Source organism: Elaeis guineensis, chromosome 11, assembly GCF_000442705.2.
Source record: "Elaeis guineensis isolate ETL-2024a chromosome 11, EG11, whole genome shotgun sequence".
NCBI lineage: Eukaryota > Viridiplantae > Streptophyta > Magnoliopsida > Arecales > Arecaceae > Elaeis > Elaeis guineensis.
In genome coordinates this window covers 96,954,522-96,978,537 of record NC_026003.2, presented here as the reverse complement: position 1 = coordinate 96,978,537, position 24,016 = coordinate 96,954,522, and the positions used below count along the sequence as shown (strand labels likewise).

The following is a 24,016-nucleotide window of genomic DNA, read 5'->3' as shown; positions in this document are numbered from 1 at the left end:
CATGAATATCTATTTAGCATGATCTTCATGATAACTTCAATTGTACATTCATCAGAGCCATCATTTCTAGATTAATATACACATTGGAAGCCATAGTGGGCAAATTTAAAACAAATCAATTTTAATTAATAAAAAAAAACCTCTTTATATGTTTGCTGGACATCATCTTTCCATTTTCTTGAATTAGTTTATTTTGTTTTTTTGAGTAATCATTTTTCTAGACTTAGTGAAGGATCACCATGAGGCTCATTTCTTCTCCCACAAGAAAGGTCAGAGAGAGAGAGATAGAGAGAGAGAGAGAGAGAGAAGGGGGAAGGGGGCATCCTCATGTAATTCACCAAAATTGTTAAAATATTGCAACTATATACCTACATGATAAACAATATAAATATTTATTTTCTTCTCTTTTTATTCAAGCATACACTATATAAATGGATTTTAACATTTAACCCTTGGGCTTAAGGTAGCAAACTTTGTATGTAATGTAACTAATCATATAATCTGGTCTATTGACCGGTCAACTCAATGCTCGTGGTCAACATAATCCTCCTTGATCAAACAATGTCTACCATCAATCCAATTCTTTATTGTTCTTTTTTTTCTTGTTGTTGTTGTTGTCCTTGATATTTCTTAATTGTTCTCATGAATGATGTCATGCAAGTGCATGGTAAAGAAAGGAAAGGGAAACATGGTCCTCTCCCTCACCATCAATGTCCATCCCTTGCAAGAACACCTTAACGAAGAAGAGCTCACCGTCAAACTATCCCAAATCTTGTAACCTCCATCTGTCCTTTGATGGTGGGACCCCCTCCGGACGAGCCTATGCTTGCAAGTTTGGAGAATTTATGATACTCTAATTCATTAGGAAGCTTCCCGCAGTTCTTCCTTAATTAGAAGCCCTATGCTTCCAGATGGTCCAAGGGACCACCTCACCTACCTACACATTTAGATGGCATACAAGGGCTGAGGGTCCCATGATGTGATATGCAGCCTAGGGTTGTGAAAAGGTGTCCTTGTTCTCTGCATCTGGTGCACGTCAAAGGGGAGGTAGGCTTGCTGCCAAACAACTTAAGCACTGCGTTCAAAGAATCCCCTGATCAAAAAATATGGACATGCTAGTGATTTTTGGATCAAGGGGACCACCTCCTATATAAGTCCTTCGTTGGCTATAAGGTTTGTGCCTGCAAAAAATGACAGCTTTAAGATGCGTGGCCCAACCTTTAGGCCAATCTTGTTCGACCCAAGTGTAGCTCGAATTTATTTTATAGTGAAATTGGTAAACTTGAGCTAAATGATTCTGATTTTGATAATACTAAGTTGGATCCAGATTCGTAGTTACGAAATGAAGAAATAGAATGAGATCTACAAAAATAGAAATAATCCTTACTTGACTCGGCTGCATTAAATGTATGCATGACATGCTTAGGCTAGCTTTGGCTTCCTAGTTTCTAGTTCATTAGGGAGGTCGAGCCTAGAATTCGATCAATTTATGCCCCTTAGTTCTCTAGTGCAACGGTTCAAGAGACTGTTGTTCACAATGCTAGTTAGTGTGCCAACCTTTATTCAAGGGGTGGTGAGGAATAATTGGACCACTCGCAGTCATGTTTGAGGATTGTGACAGGGAGCTTTATCTTGTTCTGTTCTTTTATAATTGTCAAGCTCAAAAATACAAGCAATATAAAGTTGCAAATACCAAGTGACAAAAATAATACATGGGGAGTGAATCTTTTCTTCTCTAATGCTATCCTTTTATTACCATAGAGCGATCAAAACGTGTCCAAAGTAAATGACATGGTCTGATTACGGGTCCAACCTTTATCTCATATCCATCAACTTCTCTAGTAAACATAATAATTAAAGAGAACTTTTGTTCCTCATTAGCATCTGTCAAATCCCAAGCTAGATTTTTTTCAATTATGAGTTTTACCTAGAATAAATTTTATAGATACAGGAATATTGGAGAATATTTGGATGTCTATCCGAATAATTCTAAGTTTCATACCATTGTAGTGTAGGTTTGTAGCAGTTAGGAAGCTAGTCGCATTTTGCCTGATACACTTCTTCCAAACCGAAAGGTGAAAAAAATAAGTAGGTTTTTTCAACTAAATGATAGTGTTACTGTGTTGTGACAGGGACAACTAGATCAATGAGCATGAAGGAAAAAGATGAAAAAATAGAGATTTGAATGGCCTTGTGTCATTCTTAAAGCCATGTAGAAATTCCAAGGAAAAAAGATCCCCTAATCAGCTTCACTAACACCAAAGAAGGTCAAGAGCAACCAAGACCATGTTGTGGAAGGACTTCCAATTCCACCTGTCATTCTTCTAGTTTCAAGGGGATCTGTATCTGGCCCAATTCTGCCATTGCTTGTCATGATGATGGCTGGATTTCGAAGACTTGTGATTTTGTTTTGCTCCGTCCATTAAGTTTATAGCATCTGAATTTGGTTGCAACTAATCATTCAAGAGATAATACTCTATCTTCACATGTTGTTACCAACTTAAAATCATACAAATTGGAATTTGATTGCAAACCTAGACTTCTCAACTGAGAAAAGCCGTGGTTCCTTGCACGAGCTAATGAAAGGGACAAGTAGCATGCTGCCAAAAAAGCTTGATATCTACTTCCATGCAAGAATCGTGTTCAGATTTCCCCAGCAGGATTGGTGGAATCTTGTCAATTTTTTCTCTGGAAGAAAAATCACTGTCAGTAATACGAACATCGGAGGTCTAGCCGAACAATTAGGTTCAAATCACTAATGGTTAACTGGCATCCAGATCATTTTTTTCGCCCACTCCAAGCTATGTATTTAGGTAAACAAAAGTTGCCTCTCTTATTTTTGATGTAAGACGTATAATCATATTGCTTGATTTCACACCATCAATCATAGGATTTTATTGAAGAATGGTAAAGTTTCTAAATGAAAATTTAGTGTGAAACAACTATTTCTCATACCATGTGATTTCTGGTGAACTAGGCTAAAAAATGAAGGACGAGGAAGGTTCTGGGTTTGAAACTTGGAATTAATGGTTGGGAGTCCCTTTCTTGCTCCCTGTTGCGTACCATGGCATCCACTCCGCCTTGAATTAAGGTTGTCCAACTACTCAGTGTCCCCCATAATAATTCAAGCCCCGAAGGCACATAGCATTTTACCCACAGAGAGAGAGAGAGAGAGAGAGAGAGAGAGAGAGAGAGTAAAATTCCCAAGTCCCAACCCTTCCAACTGCCCCAGCTACGTGGCTCTCCGGTTGAGCCAAAAGGCCCCAAAAGCCCCTGCTACCATGGATGTCACCTCTCACCGGATGCCTATCTGACCTGGCCGCCGTCCTAGATTGACGCACGTGCCCTTTTGGCCGTCTATGGGGGCCCCACCCCCCCCAGCCCGCCTGGGCCCCATGCCAACACCTCCCCCCCCCCCACCCAAATTCCATGTCACCTGTTGCAGCCATTCCCCTCCAAAACCCTCCCCGTATTCAAGTATAATAAGGGGCGGGCTTGCGGTTCTCCACTAGGCAAGAGAGAGTTCCAAACTAGCTTCAAGGAGAACTAAAGGAAGAAACGTTGGCTCTTCCTCCCAATGGATTCCTCCTTCTTCTACCCCACAAGCTATCAACACTCGCCGGAATCCTCCATCGGCTCGCCGGAGTCCTTCCCGTGGGGCCACAGGCTCTTCTACTCCGAGCAAGAGCCCCTCCCCTTCGACGTGAATGACTCCGAGGAGATGCTCCTGCTCGACATGCTGGCGAAGGCCTCGTCGTCGTCGGATGCTAGCGACTCCAATACGAACCAGCCCAAAGAAGAGGAGGTGGACTCGAAGAGCAAGGCAGGGAATGGCACCAAAGAGCAGAGCTACCGAGGGGTGAGGCGCAGGCCGTGGGGAAAGTTCGCAGCGGAGATTCGTGACTCGACTCGGCACGGCATTAGGGTGTGGCTTGGAACCTTTGACAGCGCAGAAGCCGCGGCGTTGGCCTACGACCAGGCAGCGTTCTCGATGAGGGGATCGATGGCGGTGCTGAATTTTCCGGTGGAGCGGGTCCGGGAGTCGCTGAGGGGGATGAAGTATGGGGAGGAGGAGGGGGTGTCGCCGGTGGTGGCGCTGAAGAGGAGGCACTCCATGAGGAGGAAGTCTATGGGGAAGAAAGGGAAGGGGAGGGAGGCGAGCATAGAGAGTGTGGTGGAGTTGGAGGACTTGGGGACAGAGTACCTGGAGGAGCTTCTAAGGCAATCAGAGGTTGCTGGCCCTTGGTGAAGCTGAACCACTTCAATTATCTTGACTTTGTTCTCTTTATTTGTATGATCTTTCTCTGTAGTTTCTCTTTGTTTCCAATTCCTTTCTTGTTTCCTTATATCTTTCTTTCCTTTTTTTTCTCTCTCCTTTTTTCTTTTTTTTTCCTTTGGTTTTAAGGGACAATGAGGTAGAGAACTCCGCTTCTTGTTTCCTTCAATTGTTCAATCTAGGGGGAACTATTTTCTTTTTGACTCCCTGGATGGCAAAAATGTAATATTAAGCGTTTTCGGTGTCTTGCTTCTTCCTAATGCAATCCATTAGCTGTTTGTAATGTAAAGTGAAGAGTTTATGGTGGTAGATTCTGGATCAGTTTGTGGGTCTCAATCACATCAGAGAGAGAATGTGTAGTGGAGCATATCCCAGCCCTTGAGGGGATTGATGGACATATTATTGGTGGAACTGATGAATAATAACCTAAATTTTGAGCACCATGCGAGGGACAATTGCACCAAAAGACTCAAATTAATATTCAGAATTTAATGGTAAAAATATATAAAAATTTTATTAGACAAAGTTAGATTCAGCCGGCTGCATAAGATGATATTTATATTGTTTCTAGCTTAGTCATCAAATCAATCTCATTTAAAATATGGGGTAAGCTTTGTTCAAAACCTGTCCATGCTCCCCCATTTGTTGACCTTTACTGCTAACGGTATATGATTACATGCCAACAACTGTTGCTTGAGTTGGTTGATGCCGGGCTCAAGGGCTTTCCCTCGTTACTTGCAAACAACCCCACCTGTAAGAGGAATCTATATCAAATAAAATTTTACTATGGTACTCTAAAGTCCTTTTTAATAATTTTATTATTAATTTTTTTCTAGTGATCTGTTTTAAGATAAATGGCACTAATCTATTTATCAGTGATCAATTTTAACTAGCCATGTGTATAGCCGGTATGGTAAATAACTCGAATTTTAGATGTAATCTAAAAATCAAAAAAATTGGTAAGGCATTTTAAAAGTCATGCCCCTTCCCTTCTCCTTAATAGAGTACCATCCTTTCTATCGAGGGACAGCATATAGTAGCAGGGGGGTGAGTGGCAGATCCAAACGATGGACGAGAAGGAAGAAGGGGGCAATATATGGCTGTAGGAAGACAAACGATGGAGAAGAAAGAAGGAAACAGTGGGCCCAAACAACGAAGAGATGGACAAAAGAAGAGGAGAAAAGTGGTAATGAGAAGATGAGCGATGGAGAGGTGGACGGAAGAAGAGAATGAATGAGGGTGCATGTTAGGATGAGAAAGCGAGCGACAGAGAGATGGACGGAGGAGGAAGAGGAAGGGGGCGGCATAAGGTGGTGGAGAGGCAAGGGGTGGGCCTGTTCAGTGGAGAGGTGGGCAAAGGAGAAGAAAGGGGATGGTTGTGATAGCAGAAAGATGGACGGAGGAGGCGGAGGATAAGGGGTGGCATGCAGTGGCAAACCCGAGTACCAAAGAGGTGGGCAGAGGAGGAAGGGGATGGCATGTAGTGGCAGAAAGGTGAGCGACAAAGAGGCCGATGGTGGGAAGGTGGGCAATGGGAAGACATGCGACGATGGAGAGGTAGGTAGTGAGCAAGAAGAAAGGACTAAAAAAATTAAATATATCAAAAACAAATGATTATGTTGTAATGTCTTAAATATTTTTTATAATAAAATATTATAAAGAGGCATCGTAGTAAAATTCATACTAAATATGCACTCGACAGAGAAATTGTCTGACAGAGCTTGAGATAAATATTCAAAAAGAAAATATCCTAGAAAAAAGAGCTATAAGCTGGTCGTCTTAATCTAATGGGCCAAATATTGGGCCAGAGGTGGCGTATGTAGGCCCTTTTTGCATCCAATAATTATTATAATAATATTGATGATAATGATAACAAAGATGAGACGACGATGACGAATGTAATGAAGACGAGAAATTCTTTGTGCATCATGGGCAATGTAGAAAATTCAATGTAAAGTGCACCATCTTGTCCGATTGGATATATAGTCACCACTTTTCAACATGCATTTAATGCCTGCGGATCGATTTTTTCATTTAAAAATTTTGTATGACAAAAAAGTCTCTACTTTTTGAAAAAATTATGACATCTTGTGGCAATATTATGATATCCTGCGTCCATAATATGCATAGGATGTCATAATTTTCTCTAAAGAATAGAGATATTTTCGTCATTCAAAATTTTCAAACAAAAAAACTGACTTGCATGCATTAAATAAGCATTGAAAAGTGGTTGGAAAAAAATATCCCTCTGATATTATAATATCTTAGGCCATATTATAACATCTTGAGTTATATTCACTACGGGATGTCATAATTTTTTTCAAAAAGTAGGAATATTTTCGTCATATAAAATTTTTAAATAAAAAAATCAACCTATAAGCATTAAATGCACATTGGAAAGTAATGACTAAATCGATCAATCAGACGAGATGGTGTACTCTACGTTGGATTTTCTACACCGCCCATAGTGCACAAAAAATTTTGCTTCCAGCCAAATGCTACTTATGCTGGCCCATCTATGAACAATGTAATTTCCGTAGCCAATGGTGGATTATATACATTAGAAATTGACTCATCCTAAACCAATCACCCATATTACCCCATTTCTAGGCTATAGAAAATTCCTCTGCCTAGGGATGTAGACTTGCATATACATCAAATTTCCAAGAAATGTGGGAGCATTAATCTTGTTACAAACTTTCTCCATCATGATGAGTAATTGTCATATAATGACCTATTGAAATATAGAACAAAAATTATATGGGGTGGGCACTATAGAGTATCATTTAGGATGGAACTCTTTTTATACTATGGTTTCTTTTTCTCCAATCTTAAAAAAAAAATTTACATATAGACAAAAGAATTTCTACTAACAAAGTCCATTAACCCATAACTTAAAAAAAAAAAAAAAAATGGCACATAAAGAAATCTTTTGTGAGAAAAACCATCCACATCCTCTTTCTTCCTCATCAAGCTTTCAAATCTATTCTCTTTTTCATCAAGCCATCTTTCCTATCTGTGAGCTTTTTTCTTAGCCTCCCGAGTTTCTTTCTCCTCCTTCAATAGGTTAATTGATTTACTTTAAGATATGCATTGAGATATTGATGACTATACTGCTATGTGTATATTAACTAATTTCAAATTGTATGCTAGCAAACACCATATTTTAAAAATAATGTATTGATTTATCTATAAATATGTATTGGATTACTGCTGAATATGTATTAAAGAAGCTTACAGTATGTAACAAGAAACAGATGAGCATACATCACTTAGTTATATACTGTGTAGGGGTGAACACCATATTATAAAAACTATGTATTGATTTATCTGGAGGTGTATATTAGAATATTACATTATTATTTTACTAGATGTATATTACTTAACCATATATTATGTACTAGTGAATGGTATATAGATTTATTTGCAGATATGTATTGGATTACTATTAAATATGCAACAAATAAGCTTACAATTTGTATCAAAAAATCAAAATGTATGTACCACTTGGCCATGTACTATATACTGATGAATACTGTATTCATAAACTATATATTGATTTATTTGGAGGTATATATTAGAACATTAGATGAATACTTCACTAGATGTATATCACCTGACCATATATTGTGCATTAGTGAATACTATATTTTGAAAATTATATATCGATTTATCTATAGGTATATACCGGATTATTATTGGATGTGTATCAAAGAAGCTTTACAGTATATATCAAGAAGTCAACAAATATATATCATTTGGTCAGTATACTAGTGAACACCATATTTTAGAAAATATATATCGATCTACTAATAACTTCACATTTATAGGAGGAGAAAAAGACTTGAGGATGAGAAAGGCTTAACGAAGAAGAAAGAAGATGCACACGGTCTCTCTTGGAGCATGAAATTCTTATTTTTATTTTTTTAACTTATGATAGACGTCGTTAGTAGAAGAAATCTTATCCTATTCAATTTTTTTAGATTTTTCTCTTTAAGATGGGAGAAGGAAGAAATGTGGCATATAAAGAGTGTTGCCCCGTATGATTTTTGTTCAAATCATAGGCGACCTTTTTAGCTTTTTTACCACAGAGGAAGGGAGGGAAGGAAGTGTCCACTAGTTAACTTAGCCAACCCCAAATACTAAGTGATGCACCGCAAAAAATTTGAACCTAAGACATTGTAAATATGGAGGAATCGCCCAATTCACAACAATACCAATAAATTTGTTTCTCATTTATACAACTGCCAAATATGATTTCATCGCTTGGTGAAGGTAATGTTGATTGTTTAGCATTGTAGCTTTGGCCAAAGTTAGTATGTTCCAGATCCATCTAATCCACCATGCACCAAAACGCCACTTTCGAAGAAGGGTAAGAAGAAAATCTCAGTTGGCATTGTAAAAAGCCTTCTCAAAGCCTAACTTGCATAAGACACCTTTCTACTTTTAGTAGAAGTAGGAAATAATCTCATGGACATGTAGATACCAGTATAAAATACATCATCCTTTGTGCCTGATCAATTAAAGAGGGAAGGACAAGTCATAAAAATTTGTCACTGAAGTTATGACTCTATATGTTTCCTCTTGTTTTTTATATTTTCCCCTATGTAACTTACCTTCTGTAATTATTTTATTATCAATAAGATTGCTGGTGACTACTGGGTTAAGTGCCTGTTAGTCTCCAAGTTCATCAAAAAAAAATTAAAGAGGGAAGGAAATGAGTCTATTTTTTTCCCTTTGTCTTGGAATCTGCGCAATAAGAGAGTAGGTGATGCAGTGGATTTCCTTTGAAGAAGAATAGAACTCTCAGGAATACATTGCAAAAGTCTTGCTTAATTACACTCAAGAAAGGCTCTGTAAAAAAAGGACAAGAAAGAGATAGGATCATTGCTTCAAACCCCTCTGCACTTAACATATATGGGGGAAGTTGGCGATCCAACCTAGGTCAACTTGAGGGGGGCTTGTGGTGCCTGGAGCTCCTCAAAAAGAAGTTGTAGGCACTCTCAATTGAGCAAGAGATGTTACACACCAATGTCTCTATCTTATCATTGTCATCTAGATTATCATCAAGGATATGAAGCTTCTCATAGCAAACCACATTGCTCGGTCTACAAATGCAGGCGCTGCATCCATCAGCTTTGCTTACCCCATCTACTCTTCTTAGGATGTGCTTGCAAGCATACAAATATTGATCACTCCTGGGCCTACCCCCAAATCAACAGTGGACTCCCGTTCACAGCCACACAATCCATGCTAAACAATTCAACTATCGCCCAAAACTTTATTCCTCCTAAATCTCCAAACGAATCCTTCAGTTCGAACTCACACCAGATATCACCTCATTTATCTGAGTTATGACAGCTCCTGCATACATTCGTGTACGTACTGTTCTTTGGGTGCGATGAACTTGCTCGGGATGTGGGAGCTATGGGCCCAACTGCATATGATTCCCTACCAGGGATATATGGTTGGTTCGGTATTTGGCAGTAATAACGTGTAACATGATTTGTGAGGGTGATAATTTTTTAAAGAAGAGAGAATTGGATCAAAAAGGCCAAGTCAAAGCCAAGAATTTCTGTGGCCTTTTTTTATTCTTTTGGTGGGAGGCCTGAGGCCTGAAAGCAACAAGGTGTGCGGGTTCATTCAATAGTTACACATGCATGCACAGGCGTAACACGCACGTGCCCTCACTCCTACATGCATGCGCGCACATGCAAGCGCACCCGCATACGTACACACACATGCACTGATGCACATGTCCACGCCCATGCATGCGCACAGCTGCATGCACGCGCATTCGTCAACACGCACACCAAAATATTTCTATAACCATCGTCTTCTCTTCTCCTAGCTTTCTTCTTAACTCTCTTAATCACATCGATACTACCTTGCATTTCCCATGGTCAAAACCGTAACCCAAGTAATTATAAGAGAACTTCTTTGTGCACCATGCACCGTACGAAACGCACGCAGCGGTGCGCACGGTGATTGGCTCAGACGCAGAACCAGACAGCGGTGGAGGGAAAAAAAAAATTATAATATCAAAATTCAAAACTACAGTTAATTTTTTTTAATGAAGAAACGACCATCAGCGGCAAGCTTCCGCATGATCCCAAAAACAATCGTCGACTCAATCTAGAGGAATCTGACTTCAAATAGATATATCATTAAAAAGAAAATTGTGGTTTCATCCATCCACATATTTGACAAATTTGAATTCTACATCGTGCCCCAGCTCAAATTGGAGACTGCTCTCCACCAATGGCTCCCCCCTTGCAACAAATTAACAATTAAGGACAGCTCTGCATGCGCATTGACCTTAGCTTTTGTGTATAGTTTTCAAAATAGTCGTATAAAACTTTACCATGCCCAATTTTGAACAACAACCGACAAGAGAAGAAAACTCTCCGCATCAGTAAGCCTGGATCAAACAAATTTTGGATTCCTAAATAATTTTAAGACAGCGTGTACATCAAATTACACCATAATTCAGTGGACTGTTGCTACCTACCACCATTTTATCCCAATTATGGCAGGGAACTTACACGATAAGCAAAATTAAATGCTCGAATTTAAAACACACAGGGACCTAAACTTACTAGATACTGATAAACAATGGGCAAGAAACTATACAACGGTATAGGAACAACTCAAAAGCCTTTTGTAAATACTTTTAGGGTGCAGCAACACCTATGCGAGCAACTTCACATAATCCACTGTTCAAAATAAAAAAGGGATGCACTACTCTGTCAGTTCCGAAAGCTCTCAACAGCAAGCCAGATAGTTAATTCAACTTCAGTCCTTCCAATGCTGCTGCAAAAAGCTGAGAACTCAAAGTCAATAAAATGAAATGAAAGCCACAAGTAGCTGCACATATTTGAACGATGATGATGATGAGCACGGATGAAAGTTTCATGCAGAGGCATCTGATTTATATATCCAAATGAGTGTTTCGGTAGATTGTGTAAACAAAGAAGCAATACAAGGTCAAAGAACTGGTGTAACAATTTATCGCCTATATATTCTATGCCCTGCTAAACTTGGGCCATGCTCTTCTAAAGTGTTCTAAAGTTGAAAAGTGTGCTAGTGAATTGCATGGAAAAGATCTCCTGCCCCTAGAGTTTCATATTTAAAATGAGGACCGCTTTTAAATCAGTGCTTTATCTAAAATAAGAGAACCTGAAAGAATTAGGCAGACTTGCCGGTGGATGATGAGGGAGTGCCATACTCACCAGCCCTCTCAAATCTTATATCATTACACTACAAGAAAACATATGTGCATGATAATGAATCACATAAAATATGTGCATGCATGAGCGTGTCTTTCAAACTTGCATTCTCATCAATATACCTATTATACAGAAATATCTAAAATATGTGTCTCAAACTTGCGTTCTCTTCATATACCCATTGTACTGATTACCTGTCTGTGTTCACATACCCATTATGCTGAAATATGTAAAATATATGCATGTTCAGTTAACAAACATATAAGAATATATATGTGTTTCAAACTTGCATTCTATTCCATTACCCATTATACTGAAATACGTAAACTATATCTGTGTTCATGTACCCATTATTCTGAAATTTGGAAAACATATGTAGGTTTGGGTAATAAACATACAAGAAATGTATGTGTTTCAAACTTGCACTCTACTTGATATACCCCATATAGTGAAATACATAAAATATATCTGTGCATGTACCCATCATACTGAAATATGTGTGTATGAATGCACAATATTTTTGCACAGACAAATTGTCAATGTTCATAGCCATCGTATATATTTCTAGGCATTGGATTCTATGCATGCTATCAAAATAATCTAGAAGTGATGGGAGTCTTAGTATCTATCAGGATGCATCAAACATTCATTCTGGCATTGTGTAAAGGAGGTTTTTGATTCTTTGTACTAGGTTCTTTTTTGAGGTTTCTTTATTGTGTACTCTGAAGTCTTTGTACCTACTACATAAGCTGTACCTTTGATTCATTATCTCAATGAGTTGGGTAAGACCACTCCTTCAATTTTAATTATTAAAAAAACAGTTTGGTCATTTTGAAAGATTACTCAGAAACAAAAAACAGTGGAGATATTAGAAGTGGCCTGACATCATAACCTTTAATCATTCAGTAATTCAGTGGAATAATCACAACAGTTTAAGATACATTACTGACCTTACTAGAAGCTCCAGGTTGTAAAATAAGATCGCTGCTAAATTCCTTAGTGCGGCCTCTGCTATGTTCTCTGTTTTCTGGGGTGGTCTTCTGTTCCTTATGGTTACGGGTCTGGTAGCCCCGATGTGACCTTCCATTTGGGAACCAATACAACCTTCCATCCTCCGTAGTTATATTGAGACTGGTTCCTGTGAATTCATGCTCACTTTTTTGAATTACGTCAATTTGATTACTACTGGTTCCTTTGCTCTGATCTTTCTTTGAAAACTGTGCAGCTGCAGCCCGTGCACCAGCTATTGCAGCACTAACACTAGGTGGTGTCTCCCTGTGGATGTTTTAGAACTGCTGAAGTATGAGGCAAGAGATCCTGGCCTCAGTGACAAAGGATCTTGGGGATCCGGCAGTGGAAACTTCACTGGTTGAGGACATTGCACAGGGCAAAGACCTCTTACTGCTGCCTCATAGATCTATTCCAAAAAGGCAAAAAGTAGATGCAATTGTTACAACACTGTGAGAATAAAGGCATAGAAAAATAATGCAAGGAGAATTTTTCCTTCAAATAAACAGCAGACTTAGTATGGTACCCTTTTTTCCAGGTTATAAACACCCTGATAACCTCGCATTTCAAACGGAACTAACAGTTTCTGCATTGAGTAACAGAAAGTTAGTTGAGCAAAACTCTCAACGTATCAGGCTCTTAAAGTCTGAAACGTTTTGTAATGTAAAGGTACTTTCTATCATGTAAAAATGAAAATGATTGACTGTTACTTTTGAAGGGCAAAAAACCCTAAAAAGAATTAAAGCTCTCTGTTTAATAGAAGATAATATTACTGAATGATGCGTAAATGTACCTGTGGGTTCTGACAGAGCCAGCAGAAGTCTGTCAGGCCTTCTAGCCTTACCTGTAACCGACAATCACATTGATTAGACCAAAAAAAAACCGAAACAAATTAGTTGTTTCTCAGATTAAATATGACCACACCAAGACAATTTCAGAAAAAGAGTTAATAAAACTGAGATCCCACCGATTCAGGTAATGCCTCCCAACACACCAGCTCTTCACTTTTAAGGCAGCCTACCACTTCAACACAACCTGTAATGAGAAACATAGTCAATTAGTTGCACAAGATTTTCACGGAGAACTTCAAATGGCAATACATTTCCAACTCATAGTGCATATCAAATCAATTGCTTTGTTTCATAAAACATGAAGTCATGAACACTATCTCTGAAAATGGAACGCTTATGTGTCGACTTTTTCATATCCACATCATATTTGCTTTTATCCAGCAGGTATAAAAATGGATGTGGATATCAATCAAAAAATAAAATATAAGCACACAACCAAGGTTCACTATCTCGGTACTGGACCGTATACCGATACCATCCTATTATAGTGTCAGTGCACGATATAAGAAGGCAAGATGTACTATATTGGTATGGTTAAGATGGCACACTGATTTTGTACCGGTATCTTACGGTACATCTGATATGGTATAGTACCATCTGGTATAGCAAACCTTGCCCCAATTGTTTTTAATAAATACAGTTACAATTTGGATTTTAATAATTTCCAGATTGGTTTTTAATAGCTAATATCCAAATATCATACTGCTTCATGCATAGACATATACGAGTCTAACGTAACAAATTTGAAGGGAAAAATCAAGAAAGTATATTAAAAAGCCAGCATTTAACATAAGTGGAAAAACATATGAAAAAATTAAAAATTAAATACATTATAAACATTAATAAACAACCATATTTTATATTGATATTCCAATTCTTGTCCAGATAGCAGAATCTGTATTTAAAGACAATGAATATCCATATCCCTATTCAGATAGTGCATTAACATCTATAACCATATGCGAATCTGATAGAGGTTTTAGAAAAAGAAAAGCTATATATGCACTTTGTAGTTTGTACATGGCATGTAAATGTGTATTTATGTATGAACATACATATGTATCTACATCTTCATGTATGTATGTGTATATATACTACACATGCATGTGTGTATGACCAATATCAGATATGGGAATGGTATACAATAAGTTTTCAGCTTCTAGCATGCCAGATATTACAACCACCATCCATATTCACTAATTTCCTTGTTATGTTCAAGTTAAAAAAATTTGTGAACTTGACATTAGTAGCAGTTGTGATGATATAATTAAAACCTACATCCAGTCTAATCATCAGCTTGAAAATGCTCCATCTACACATACATATAAGTGAACCACGTGCTTGGCCCCGTAATGCTTTGCAGGCCACATATGCGGTCGTACTATACTAATTGAGCCACATATATGGCTGCATAACTACTTTTCAGCCGATATACAATATGACCACATATAGTCACCACATACAATACAGTGCAGCTCGCGTACTGCATGGCATATGCTGCTGTAAATGCAGCCTGATGCACTATATTTTAAAACACTATATTTTCTTTTTTTTTTTTGTTACATAGTTAATATAGCTTTTCCTTGGCCTTTCCAATTTTTTGTTTTTGTACTTAATTACTATCATAATTAAATTTATATCCTTTTAAATTTTGTAAATCACTATTTACTTTGGTTTGATCATCTTTGAGACAGCCATCATATACTTCTGAATCATTCATATAAAAAGAGATAATTAATTCTTCCATTCACTTGATTTTTTCTATTAGTTGTGCTATTATTATCACATTCTTCTACACGAATTTCATAGGGGGGAAGACCAAAGAGGAGTCTATCTATTAGATAATTGAATCTATGTTTATATTGATAAGCAAGTCTATGATTTTTTTTTGTTTAATTATTAGAGGTAGAAAATTTTAATCAAAATAAATACAGCATTTTAGTAGATGGTTTCTGTCTTTAAGAGCATGCATGTCTTGCTCCCCCTACAAACCTAAAAAAAAAAAAACTCTCCAAACAAAGATTTATAGTTCCACTCTTAGCATCCCCACCATATTTTTCAAAAAACATAAGATTCAAGGTCAGCCAAATCAGAATCAGAACCCGTGTTGGCCAATTGGTGGTACAATTTGGTCTGCCTCCATTACCAGATCTGAACTAACATGGCAAAAGAAAGCAGAGGAGAATCGGAGAGGAAGAGAGAGAGAGAGAGAAGGAGGGAGGGAGAGAAGGAGAAGGAGGCTGCAGTGGCCGCTGGAGGAGGGCTGTCGAGGCCTCTGCAGCTCCGCCCTCCTCCAAAGAGACAAGAATAAAGAGAGAGATAAAGGAGGGAGGGATGAGAAATGGAAGGAGGCAGCGAAGAGGCTGCAGTGGCTGCTAAAGGGCCGTCGAGGCCCCCGGACGGCCAGATTCGCCCCGCGGCCTCCAATGGATCGAAATAAGGATGACCCACCCCTGTTTCATCACATTTAATTTTTTTTATGATGCATAATGAAGTCAAGAATCACAAAAATAAATAAATAAATAAACATGATGAAATAGGTGTGGCTTGCCCCTATTTCAACCCTATAGAGGCCATGGGGAGAGGATCCGGCCATGCAGGGGCCTCAATGGCCCTCCAACAACCACCACCGGAGTCCCCACTGCCTCCTCCTCCTCCTCCCATTTCTCTCCCTCCCTCTCCCTCTCTATTATCTCTCTCTCTCTCTTCTCTCCCTTCGATGGCCACCACTAGCCTCCACACCACCTCCCCTTTCTTCCATTGCTATCCCTCACTCTCCTTCTATATCTCTCTCTATTCTCCTCTCTTTAGAGGAGGGCGAAGCTCCTAAGGCCTCAATGGCCCTTTGGCGGCCTCAATGAGCTACCATCGGTCTTTTCCTCTACTTCTCTGCCCCCTCTCTCTTTCTCTCTTTCCTTCTTCCTCCCTTTATTTTTGTCAATATTCTGAATCGAATACTCGAACCACACCAATAGGATGCCGATACAGTTTACTAGTGCGGTTTGGTGAACCATGAAGATTAAATAAACTTTATTAAGTTAATGAAGTAATATATATAGTTACTGCTGAAACCTAGTTTAGAATATCTTTCATGCTGCTAGAATGAAAAACCTCATTGCCTATGAGAAATCAATGAGTAGATTTACTTGCTTTTTTCCCTCTTGATCTTACATATTGATCGCTTCTAATGTTTGGTGTTTCTCTCATTTTTTTGAGAAAAACCTTTATGGCCAAATGAAAATTTTGGCCAGGAAAATTCTAAAATGAGAATGATCTATAAAAAATTGGAGCAACACTTTGCAACCAAGTGTATCTAATGTCTTATCTCACACTTGGACTATGCCAACATCCTTGAGTTATTTAAAATGGTAAGTAGAGAGTCACCAAATCCTACAATCTATATATGTATTCCAATGTCTTATGTGAAAGCTTTCCCATTCCCAATATATGTCCCTCCTCAAATGCCCCTATGATAACTAAAATATATCTTTCCTCCCAAAATATGCCTAGAATATTTTAGGCTCGATGAATGGGATCCCTTTTAACTATTGCGTTCCCAAAATACACCTCTCCCAGATACCCCTATGATAACTAAGTAGTAGGACATATATATTTCCTGTCAAAATACCTTTATAATGTTCTATTCTCAATAGATGGATCCCTTCTAACCATCTCTAGCTAGGTTCCAAGTAAATTACCCTACTTTGGTTTTTGTGACTAGTTGAAACCCTTACAAGTGGGATATAATACAAATGTTAACTTTTGTTTTCTTCACTGGTTATACCAATTATAACTCTTGACAAACAGGATGCATAATAAATTTATCCATATGAAGTTGCAATATTCAACCAGATGGTGAGTGCCTCATGAAACTTTCTCCTATAGAGCCTCCCAACTTCTCACCAATTCAAGAAAGGATCTTCACAAGTTTGGACAGTGTTTTGCTTGGTTCCACTGATCACACTTTGCAGCATTGGTCTTGTGAGTTTATTAAAAAAAAGGTACATTTGTTTTTATTTTCTTTTTTTTTTAAAGAATATGGTGGTTACATCACTACTAAGGTTTGAACTCGAGGACATTCACTTGGAGAGGAAGATAGCAACCAGCTAACTGAACAGTTGTTGGTAAAAGGTAGAATTAGTTGGAGATGTTAGTCATCATATGAATGAGACCACAGACATGCAAAGGTTTAGATTCTTGAGGTAAGCCAGACATCCCAAAATTGAAGTCCTTTTTTTTGGTAAGAGTTTATGCATGCATTGAAATGAGAGAGTGAGTCACAGAGAGAGAGAGAGAGAGAGAGAGAGCTAACCTAGGACAACCAGATACCAACATGGACATGGACATAATATCTGTTATAGAATATCTGATGCACTGACAAGTAATGTGAAAGGTAGAACAACAAAGTTACAAATGCAAGATGTCTAACATGGCATATGAATTATGAGATGATATTAGCCTTGAAAGACTATAGCATCGAAAGAAGCATATGGATTGAAGTATCCATAAAGCACTTTATTGGCCATTTAGTGTATGTGGTATTTGACATGAATTTCTATGCATTATATGCCTCTTTTTCTAAATTGTTGCATCTTGGCCATCCACAAGAGATAATAGTATACAGAAACAGAGATTCGCATGTGATTCTTACTAGATTCACATGTGATTCTTACTGATCATGGATCTTATTTGTTGTTTTATACTTAAAAGTATCACTTTGACGTTAATGAAGATCATGGTTTTAAATTTTCTTTCTATGACCTGAACTCATCTTACTCAAAAGGTGAAGTAGATGAAATACTATTATACAATAATCTCTATATATTTCTATATCATCACTTGACATTAAGAGTTATGATTTATGAATCAATGGTCTTCATGGAAAAGCATGATCTTTATTAAAGTTTTTCTTTCTTGCAACTATAACTACCAATTTATTACAACTAATATGCTTGGCAGTTAGCATAGGTTATAGATTATTAGTTATTGGATTCACATGCATAAGCGCATGGCATTATAACTAGTCTACATAAATCAATCAACAAATTATATTGCATATTAAACAAAGAAAAAAATGGAAGCATAAACCACAACACAAAGTAAAATATAAGCACACTTCTTATGGCTATACTACTTTTGCTACTAATCCTATCATTGAAACACCAAAAGTCCAAAAGACCCCAAAATCCACTATACCATCGTCAACTGCTAGGTCTATGAAAGAACCAAGCATATTTGGATCCTTTCACAGAAACTCCATCCAATTTATCTTACTCATACGCACCCTCCTACTCACAAGAGCCATCTCGTTTTATATAGCTAAGCAATACAAACATGTATCTTAAATTGACATCCTCCAATGGTGGAAAAAGTTTAAGTATACAGGCATCACTTATACGCTTGAGTGAACATCCCCCCCCCCCCCCCCTCCAACACACACACAAAGATGAGTTTGAAGCTTGAATTGTAAGGAACAAGAAAATTGAAAGATGATGGAGTAGGAATTCCTACATCGCATGGTTCACAACAAAAACATACTTTTTTGATATAAAGTATATGGATAGACTAAGAGGGCATTTGGATACAAGAAGATCTTATTAGCCTGATAAAGCCTTCTAAGTAAGCATTTTTTTCTAAGCACATGTGAGGAGTAGTTTAAAGAGATGGGACAGCATGCCAGCACAACTAATCCTTATTTCTCGGATAATTGAATCCATTTGAAAGGTGTTTATCCTATCCCTGAAAAATAGAGATAGTTTGCACTTGCCGGCTGCCTCCTCCTTGGATGCCTTTGCTTTGCATGCAAAGTCACATGGAGTACCCATAGAGAAGATCTTCTCAAGCCCATAAGATCTTCCAATATTCAAATACCACCTAAGTGAAGGACATATCATGAATAAAATGCTATTTAGGAAAGAACTCGCTACAAGTCTATAACTCCTTCAATTTATAACAGCCGATTTATAGATCATGTTCAAAAACTACAGAAAAGGTTTGAATTGACATATCAAATTTACCATTGAAAGCATTAAATAGTATTTCTTTCTTATTGTCAACAAGAAGCCTTTTGTGCAATTACCTTTTCCTTTTCCATTGTCAGATTTCCATTTTTATGTAGAAAAATGGCGATCAGAATAAATTATAAATGAAAAAAACTGCAAATAAATGGGAATTCTCAGTTAAGTGTGATTACCAAAAACCTAGTAAACAGTTCTAACAGACGTATCTTCTAAACCATAAGATAGAAGCTGTTATACAGTCAAAAGACAGAAGCTGCTATATAGCTGAAACAACTTAGAATTATAAAGCAAATAAGCAAGGAAACACATATATGCAACACTTTTAAGACGACTCATCATCCCAGAGCCACAGTTTCTCTGCGAGAAAGATCGGATGGGAATGTAATAATGATGTTTTAAACAACATTTGAAGAAACTTTAGAAAGATTCAACTCAAACCCAACATCACAGGCTAACTTGTTTTATTCTTCTCATATAATCCCATGAAACCAAGCTAAAAGCAGACTGGCTATGCTTTAATACTTAAGTTCAGATATTTTAAGCATATTGCAAGACAGATTTTTTGATATTGTAATCTACAAAAACCATTGATATGTTAGCCCTAGTCCCTAGTATATTCTGGGGGTTTTAAAAATTATAACATGGTGTATATCTCATATGCTGTGATCTCCAATCCAGTTAATTTACATCACATCTGAAAACTGCAGACCATCTAAATTATTAAATCTCATTGAAGATAATAGCTGAATAAAGTTGTCAAGTATGTAAAGCAAGGTTTGCCGTACCAGTTGGTCTCATACAGACCATACCATACCACACCGATACCGAACCGGTATATGGTACCATCCCATACTGTTACTTGGCATGCAAACTTGACCATACTGTACCATGCACAGACACTATAATAAGATGGTATCCCTACAAGATCTAATACCAAGTCGGCGAATCTTTATCTGGAAACTGATCAAACCATAAAATAGTAAGAAAGCGAGGCATCCGTTACATACCTAGAAGTCGTGAGACCGGATAGTGCTCTGGAAACTTTATATCAGTGATCCCATTAGTGGCATATATTTCCCTGTAGAACTCCTCCATTGCTTTGATGGTTTCTGCATCCGGAACTTTCGATGCAGCATGAATCCAAAGTCGACCTTCAAAAGAATACAAGCATCAGTTATAGCACGCAATCAACAGCCAATTCAAGGGTGAAAAACAGCTTCAACAAGATAAACAAAGAATAATCGTCCAAGAATAGAAGAAAACCACAAATTCACATCAACTAGGGCATAGCTCAGCGAGAATCAAGAAAGCAATACAATTTGCGGGATGGATATTGCATGGGATTCTTGAATTCGAACAAGAATAAGACTACTTTGTTGGTTTAGTATGGATCAGGAACACTAACTACGATTACAAGCAAGACTGGAACATAGAAGCGGAGATCAAAGAGGAAAAGATTAAGCTTCGTACCAGTAAGAGGAGCTGGCCATGATCTCCCCTCGATGCGCTTGATGCCATGGACCAAGAGCGAGGCCCACGGCTGGTGCATCGTGAGGCAGGGATTCCGGTACTTCTCCCGACTGGCCCTGCCGCGGCCGCCGCTGGCGCCGGCGGAACCTCTCATGTCTCTGGGATGCCGAATTGGGTAGGATTTAGCACCAAGAAAAAAAAACAGGGCTTTTGAAACTGGAATTGAAAAGATCGGAATTAGAGCGCCGCAACCCGAAAGGATCTAATTCCGAATATATAAGTGCGTTGTTATCCCTGCCAATTCGACTCGAAATAGGATGCGCAGGTTTGATAGGCTGGACAAACTACATATACTTTTGGATTCAGGACTTCGGGAGGATGTAAATGTTACTTGGTTACTATTTTAAGTTAACCCAACTTATTACCCCACCCAGCAACTTAACAAAAATACTAGCTTAGATACCGTAACATAATCATATTTTTATAAATTAATAATTTAATACAAAATATTTAATAATATAATAATAATAAATAATATAATCATTTTTATCTTTTATCGATAGAAAAATCATTTCTTGAATCAATATTTTCAATATCAATTATTTCAGAATCCTCATTGTTAAGCAAAGTATGACCATCTATTTACATCCCACGTACATCTCTTTTCTTCATAGTCGTATCAATAAAATAATATATATTTTATTATTATATAATTTTTTATTTTATTAAATTTTCAATCATCATTAAAGAATTACTCGAAAGAAAAGGTATAATCAATTGTCGGTCGGCACAATCATTGATAAGATTGAGAGACGGAAGGGATGGAAGGAAAGAGAACATAGGGAGTAAAGTGGAGGAAAGGGAGAAAAATAATGCGTTAAAAGCAAGGAAAACTAATATAATATGTTGAGCATTTTAGATATAAACATATCAGAAAAAGATAGCATTTTCTTAAAAAAATCAAATAAAAAAATTTAAAAAAAAAGGATTGAAAATTTCTCTTGAAAAGCCAACTACATGTCCCAAAAATCCTCACCATTCTTCCAGGTTTATTCTCCTTCCCATCTCTCTCCCCTCTCTTCTTCCTTCCCCCTCCCATCTCTCTCTCTCTCTCTATCCCCCCTCCCCCCAACAAATCCTAGTTTCATTCTATTTCTTAGAGCAATAGATAAAGGGAGGAAGATTCTGCGAGGGCGGCTCCGGTGCCTACTCTGCCCTCTTGAGGACTATCCTCTTCAAGCCCGATACCCATTGTTGACGTGGTCGCATGCACGTCCGCCGACTCCGAATCATCTGCAGCTCATCTGATTTCGCCGTCGACCACCATCCGAATATTACCGCCAAAGATGGCGAAGTCGAGAAGAACGCCTAAGTGCACGATGGTCATTGTGGACTCGTCTACCTTTATTGTGGTCTAACAAAAAAACAAAGGACATTCATACCCAAAAAAAAAAAAGAAACAAAGGACACCACCACCAGCAAAACCTCCGATGAGAGGGACAAATAGATTTAAAAAAATTTTCAGTTCACTCCATCCTGGTTCATTGAACGTAGGCTAACCTCCCTCCTTCCGTCTCCTCGAGTCCATTTAATCATGTATTGTAGTGTTTCTAGAGAAATGTTAAAATTATATTTTTGATGCTATAATAGAGCAGTAAAGTAAAATTTAAAATTAGTGGGTTAATCGTAATTTATAATTAAGCATGTCAAGTCGCTCTTTTAGATTATTCTCAAGAATATCTAATCAGCTTATTAGACATGCCATTTTTAAATGCCTTAATCTAGTTTGTATATTAAATAAATGTACTAACTGTTCTAGGTAATTTTATCAGCTTAAATAAGAGTTGCTTTCAGGCTCGAGATCCTGAATGCTCGTCAAACAGGACATTTCAAAAAGGGATGCTTATTAGACAGATGGATTCGAACGATAATTTTGTCAGTATGCTTATCGCTCAAACCAACATAAACTCAGCCTATTTTTTCAAGAAAATATTCACCAGAATCAACCTGGTCTAATAGGAGGCACTTCCTGATACGATATAAACATAAATATCGGCTCCAATATTTCAATCCATATAAATTGATAAAACCTAAGATACTAGCTTATAGGATATGTTCTTATTGGCACATAGGAGCTCTTCTACTTCATCGTGTGCTTCAATCTCTTCCCCCACACGTCATAGCCACCTGGTGGAGATGCTGCTCCGCTCCGACGAGTGGTGCATGCGGGTTGCTGATTTGGTCCTACGCTCTGGCCCCACCTCCTACGCCTCCATGGATCTCCACAGCAAAGCCCCCTCCACGGATCTACGCCTCCCCCCACCCCAACTCCGCCACCTCCAACAGCCGCAAGCTCTGCTCCTCCTCCTCCACCCCTGTTGTCTCTAACTTCCTCTACCTGAGCAACCTCGTCAGCTTTCGAATTCGTGCCGATGGGCCCACCACCTCCATCCCTGCCTGCGGCTCACCGTACTAGAAACTTGGCTCTCCAAAGCTCTATCCCCTCCCTCCCTCGGGCCATCGACATCTTCCACGGGCAGCGCAACTGCATCGATTTCGAGCCTCTCCGGCTGTGCCATGGGATCGGGGCAAATCCTATGGAAATATTTGAAGCAACAAAAAGAAAAAAACAAAAATGATGCTCTGGGACACATGGCAGTCTCTCTCCCTTCCTCAATACTCCATTTCGGGATGTCCAGATGGCCAATAGAGGCTTCATATTTTTTGCCACATGTCACGTGGAGGCCTCTCCATTGAGAGGCCTCCATTTATATTATATATATTAAATTTTTACATGTAGCACCAAAAAGAGTATTAATACCAGCATATGACCTCAACGATGCGCAGGAATCAACAAGAGTTAGAAGATGCAATTTAAACCTAATCCTCCCATCCTATTGAAAGAGTTGAAAACAGAAAAAATAGGAGAAAAACTAGGAGGAAAACATATGATAAGTATTTAACACAAAATCCAAGCCATCCTCTATCTAAGCTTGTTTTCTTTGATCATCAAAAAAGGGGAGTCTCACCCTATGTTTTGTTGATCCTCTGTAAGCAAAGTATTATTTGAAAAGAGATAGAGAGAGAAGAGAGAGGAAAATGAAGAGATATGAAACAAAAGCTAGAATTCAGTTGCCTAAGAGCAAACCGCCCACAGTTCGC

The 24,016-nt window shown here is 38.2% G+C and overlaps 2 protein-coding genes across 2 annotated transcripts; one reads left to right on the top strand and one right to left on the bottom strand.

Annotated features, from left to right (window-relative positions):
- Nucleotides 1-3,483: 3,483 nt before the first annotated feature.
- Nucleotides 3,484-4,536, top strand: LOC105031973 (ethylene-response factor C3). Its single transcript, XM_010906280.3, has one exon. It carries the CDS (start codon nucleotides 3,578-3,580, stop codon nucleotides 4,247-4,249), a length of 672 nt encoding a protein of 223 aa, XP_010904582.1. The 5' UTR covers nucleotides 3,484-3,577; the 3' UTR covers nucleotides 4,250-4,536.
- A 6,156-nt stretch (nucleotides 4,537-10,692) lies between these two features.
- On the bottom strand, nucleotides 10,693-21,186 carry LOC105031974 (uncharacterized). Its single transcript, XM_010906281.4, is given in 8 exon segments — nucleotides 10,693-11,099; nucleotides 12,456-12,781; nucleotides 12,784-12,922; nucleotides 13,040-13,099; nucleotides 13,307-13,357; nucleotides 13,481-13,548; nucleotides 20,392-20,535; nucleotides 20,855-21,186. Coding segments are annotated over 8 exon segments (981 nt in total). The 5' UTR covers nucleotides 21,009-21,186; the 3' UTR covers nucleotides 10,693-11,060.
- Between the last annotated feature and the right edge of the window lie 2,830 nt (nucleotides 21,187-24,016).